This window comes from Neopelma chrysocephalum, unplaced genomic scaffold (assembly GCF_003984885.1).
Source record: "Neopelma chrysocephalum unplaced genomic scaffold, ASM398488v2 Primary Assembly neopelma1_182857, whole genome shotgun sequence".
NCBI classification, from domain to species: Eukaryota; Metazoa; Chordata; class Aves; order Passeriformes; family Pipridae; genus Neopelma; species Neopelma chrysocephalum.
This window is the reverse complement of record NW_020938095.1, coordinates 1-5131: the sequence shown is the minus strand read 5'-3', so window position 1 is coordinate 5131 and position 5131 is coordinate 1. Positions and strand designations below refer to the sequence as shown.

The 5131-nt window shown below is 54.9% G+C and overlaps 1 protein-coding gene across 1 annotated transcript in view; it reads left to right on the top strand.

Annotated features, from left to right (window-relative positions):
* The window catches only part of LOC113962583 (R3H domain-containing protein 2-like), a gene marked incomplete at its 3' end in the record, with an annotated part of 16765 nt that extends 11801 nt beyond the window's left edge, over positions 1 to 4964 (top strand). The window contains exons 2-8 of the mRNA XM_027673343.1: positions 2022 to 2220; positions 2511 to 2552; positions 3015 to 3101; positions 3461 to 3587; positions 3833 to 3911; positions 4614 to 4673; positions 4824 to 4964. Of these exons, the coding sequence (XP_027529144.1) occupies positions 2053 to 2220; positions 2511 to 2552; positions 3015 to 3101; positions 3461 to 3587; positions 3833 to 3911; positions 4614 to 4673; positions 4824 to 4964 (704 nt within the window). The remainder of the gene's footprint in view (positions 1 to 2021; positions 2221 to 2510; positions 2553 to 3014; positions 3102 to 3460; positions 3588 to 3832; positions 3912 to 4613; positions 4674 to 4823) is intronic.
* Between the last annotated feature and the right edge of the window lie 167 nt (positions 4965 to 5131).

The following is a 5131-nucleotide window of genomic DNA, read 5'->3' as shown; positions in this document are numbered from 1 at the left end:
CTCAGACCCCTCCATCCCCACCTCAGACCCCTCCATCCCCCTCAGACTCTCCATCCCCACCTCAGACCCTCCATCCCCACCTCAGCCCCCCCCTCCTGCCCCTCCAGATCCGTGTGTGGGCAGCTGCTCCCGGCAGCCATATGTCTCCTTTGCACCCTCATTTAGCTCAGGAGCGGGTCTGTTCCCTGAGAAACAAGGCCAGGAATGGGGTTTATTTAGCAGGAGCTTCCTGCCTTTCCCAGCTTTGCTGTCGGATCCATCCAGGCTGGGAATGTGGGACTTCTCTTGCTGCTGCTGCTGCATTCCCAGGCCTCGGCGGCTGCCAACCGCGGGTGGCAAAAAGGCAGCAGAGGTGGAATTCCATGTTCCCCTTTTGGAGTGAAGAGGAGGATATGAATGTGGCCAGGCTCCCTGGCCCGTGGCCAGCGTTCCCAGTATGCCATGACTGGCCCAGTTGCTTTGCCAGCCCTCGGCTCGCCAGCACCTCACCCACCTCCTCCCTTCCACCTTCTCCCACCGTTGCTTCCTTCTCTTCCCTGACACAGATTTTTTCTGGCTTCCCTGACGTCGCATCCGTGTGGTTTCTCCCTCTCCCGAGGCCCGGCTCAATCCCACTCCCTCTCTCCCCAAGTCCTCTGAACTTCCCCACCCTCTGCAAGCCTCTGTCTGTCGCTGCTGCTCGTGTTTGCCACCCCCTCGCCCCGGCCCACGGCTGCCCGAGGGAGCGGGGCTGATTCATTCATCCCGCAAGGAATCCTCCTCTGGGAAGCAGCAGAGCACAGATCCCCCCGGGGTTTTGTGTGCAGGGAGAGATCCTGGAGGCTGCCTGGAAGCTGCAGCAGGAGGGGGCAGCTGAGAAATGTCAGTTCCGTGGCTCTGAGTTGTCGTTTCTGGGAAAAAATCTGATGATATTCCCGGTGTGGTGCTGGAGTTACGTTGCAGCAGGAGGGGAGAAGATCCCGTTATCCCTCTGAAATTTGGCTGAGGTGTTTGGCTTGGGGGGAAAAGCTTGTTGGAGGGTGGGTGGTGCAAAGGGAATGAGCTGTACAAAACCTGCTCCTCTATTTGAGTGTCGTGTGTGCAGATCCGGTGCCACCTCCTCCTTCCCTTCCCCACATCTGCTCCAGATCCTCCTGGATTGTTTAGGCCCCCAGCCCAGCTAGAGTTTCCTACACTGTGGAATATTTTGGGGTGGGGAGAGGCAGAGTTCACCACCTTCACCCCCTGCATAATCCAGGCTCCCACAAAGGAGGCACATCAGGCAAGGGCTCCCTTTTCCCTTCCTGACCTAATTCCTGCTGGAACGCTGAGCACAGCGGGATTCCCTGGGCTGGGACTCCTCACAGCATCCCTGGGAACACCTCAGCCTGCTGGGATGAGGCCAGGCCCCTGCAGCTGCAGGATGGATGCTTTCCCTGCACCCTTTTCCCATGAATTTCATGGGATATTTCCCCCACGCTGAGGTGCTGCTTAGCCTTGACTTAAGAAACTTTTCCCTTTCCTGGTTGTCCCATCCCTGGCTCTGGACTGGCAGCTCATGGGAAGCCTCGGGCAGGAAGTGGTGGGGTGAAGGAAGCTGAGCTGCCTCCTTGTGTTGTGGGGGCTGGGATTTGGGGAAATAATTCGGGTTTTTGGTTGTTTGCCCTGGGGCAGAGCACGGCTCAGGTTCCTGGAATTTATTTCCCCTGCAGGATGTTTGTTGGTTTAGGGCTTCCCTCTGTCTCTCTCTACACCAGTCACCTACCTGGGACCTCTCTCTGCCTCAGGGACTTTGTCCAGCCCTGCTGGTGTCTCCAAAATCCTGGTGAGATCCACGGAGCTCCTGCCAGGTCCCCTCAAACCGGGGCTGCACCCCAGGGCTGAGTGGGGGGGGGGCTTCAAACGAGTGCTTGGTTTGGGGTCTGCCCACAAGGTGGGTTCCAAGGAAGTTCCAACCTGGATGTGCAAGAGTTTGTGTCCAGGGAGAGCCTCCCTCCACCCCCTGACTCCCTCCCTGTCCTGCCCTGTGCCCTCTCCTGCAGGTGCCCGTCGCCGCGTCGGAGGGCTCCGAAGATGTCCAACAGCAACACGGCCCAGGAGTCCCTGGAAATTATGAAGGAATCGGAAAAAAAGGTGGTTGAGGAGTCTGTGAACAAAACCAAATATGTCTCCAGGTCACCAAGCAAGGAGGAGGTGGAGAAGGATGGGGGGGAGGAGGTCAACGTGCGCCAGGAGTCTCAGGTGAGTGTGGACGAGGAGAATTGGGCCCTTCCCTGCTGCTTCCCGGCCCTTCCCAAAGGGACACGAGGCTTTTCCACAGGGACACCACACTGTGCAGCCTTCCCAGCCTGCTCCCTGCCTCTTTAGCTGGGTCTGCCCTGTCCAGAGTGGAATAATTGAAATATTCCCTGGGCACACTCGTGCTCCATCCCCGTGTCGTGATCCAGGGGATCAGAACCCCCTTTGTGTCCCGGGAATGGCAGAAAACTTCCAGGTTAAGCTTCCTGCCCTTCCCTTTGCTTTGTCCACAGAGGAGAACGTCGAGCCACGGACACGCCAGGAAAAGAGCCAAGGTAGGACCTCTCCTGCCATCCTGATCTTCTCTCCTGACATCCTGATCTTCTGTGGGCTCTTCTGAGCTGAGCCCTGATCCCAGCCCTGATCCCAGCCCTAGGATGCTGCTCCCAAGCCTTTCCTGTCTCCAGAAGCCACATGAAGCAGTTGATGGTTCAGGACAGGGGTTTCCATGTGCTGGAAAACATGGAAACGGGGGAAAGGCTGGAATTGCTCTGGCTGGAGATCAGAGAGTGCAGGAGTTAAGGCAGGGAACCTCTCACTTAAAAGTGTGGTTCAAAGGCTGAGGGAAGGAAACAACTGATTGTTCAGGGATTCCAAGCCCTTGTGTGTCCCTGGATATCCCTGGATATTCTGTTATTGACCAGTTTAATTGGGAATGGCCTGGGAATGCCACTGCAGGAGCTCAGGTGTGTGTTGGCCGAGGTGTCTTAACCACCCTCTTTCTTTTCCTTCTCCAGTCTAATTCAAAGCTCAAACTGGTCAGGAGCTTGGCTGTGTGTGAAGAGTCCTCGGGCCCCTTTGTGGATGGGCTGCTGGAGTCCCAGGTAGGGCCAGAATGAGACAAATTGGGGAGTGTGGAAGCCCAGAAAATCCACATCTTGCTAGAATTGACGTTGTGTCCTCGGAGAGCCAGGAAATTCCCCCAGGAGCTGGTTGGGAAGGAGGTGGCCGTGCCTGGGACCCCCTGCTTCTGTGTGTGTGGAGGCACCTCAGAGCCTGCCCAGGGCTCCCTGGGAGGAGGGTGGGGAGAGGCAGCTCTGTTTGCTCTCCCAGAGAGTTTTCTTATGGATTGTCTGTGATCTGAGACCTTCCCGTGGTGCTTCTCTCAGCCACCAGCACCTCCAGCCACAGCCAAGGCTCAGGGAATGTCTGAGGGCCTCCAGCCTGCTTTGTTCTGTTCCAGGACATCATCCAGCTGCACGTGAGCTGCCCCTCTGACAAGGAAGAGGAAAAATCCACGAAAGATGGGGTGGAGAAAGAAGAAAAAGACAAGAATAAAGAAAAAACCCCAAGGAAGATGCTCTCTCGAGGTCAGGTGCTGGTTTGAACTGGGGAGGTGTTGGTTTGGATGGGGCAGGTGCTGCTGGGACAGGTTGGGAAATGTGGGAACATCATCCCTGTGCATGTAAAGACACACAGAACAGCCCTTCCCTTTTCCTTCTTCCTCTTCCTTCTTCCCCCTTTCTCCTTTCCCATCCCTTCTCCCTTCCCTTCCCTCTGGGCTGTTGCAGTGCTTTGTTAATTTGTTCTGCTGCTGTTGTTGTTGTTGTTTCAGATTCCAGCCAGGAATACACAGACTCCACCGGAATAGATTTGCATGAATTTTTAGTAAATACACTGAAAAAAAACCCACGGTGGGTGCTGGGCAGGAAAACAACTCCCTGAGGGGGTGATGGAGGGGATGACTCCCACATCTGGGGGGGGTGTATGTCCCTGTCCAGGGGTGTTCCCATATCCTGGGGGATTGCAGCACCTCCAGACAGCACCTGCAAGTGTGTTTGTGTTTTCCTTCTTGGAATTCCAAGAGCGTTACCAGTCCTGGGGCAGTGTAGAAATTAAAAAGCATAATGGTAATTTATATCCTGTTTCATTCCAAACATGGAATTTTGTGTGATGGAGAGAGAGAGAAAGAAAAATGGCTTGTTTGGATGCAATGAAGGAGCCTTGATTGTGTTAAACCCCATTCTGTGAGTGACTGTCAAGTATCAACCTGCAAAGGAGCTGCTGTGGCAATAATCCATGGAACCAAGGGAAAGGCTGGCATGGGAATAGCAAAGCTGGAGTCACCACCAGAGGAGCTTCCAGCAGAGCAGGGATTCAGGCTTTCCAAAGCCAAGCACTGTTAGCAAAACAACCTTAAACTGAAGAATTGTGGTGATTAATTTAGCATATTGGAAAAATTTGGAGTGTTTTGGCCTGTTCCCGTGGGGTGGGTGAAGCCAGGTCGGTGCTGTCACCTGGGCTGGGTGTTCCTCTGCTGCAGGAGAGGGGTTGGGAGCAGGGAAAGCTGTTCCACTGTCCCTGAAGTGGCCTTTTCCTCCCTCTTTTCTCGCCAGGGATCGAATGATGCTGCTCAAATTGGAACAGGAGATCCTGGAATTCATTAGTGATAACAAGTAAGTGACCGTAAGGAGCAGCAAAAAGGGGTTTGTGACGTGGAGCTGAGGAGTTTGGGCTCCAGGGGGAGAAGGGAACATCCCCTGTTCTCTTGTACATCCTGATATGACACTGCTTGGAACTGTAACCCTTTCCCTGCCTCTTCCCAGCAATCAGTTCAAGAAGTTCCCTCAGATGACCTCGTACCACAGGATGCTGCTGCACCGGGTCGCTGCCTATTTTGGGATGGATCACAACGTGGACCAGACTGGGAAGGCTGTCATCATCAACAAGACCAGTAACACACGAATGTAAGGGGGAGGGAGCCTGCCCTTTCCCCTTTCCCCTTTCCCCTTTCCCCTTTCCCCTTTCCCCTTTCCCCTTTCCCCTTTCCCCTTTCCCTTTCCCTTTTCCCCTTCCCTTTTCCCCTTCCCTTTTCCCCTTCCCTTTTCCCCTTCCCTTTTCCCTTTCCCCTTTT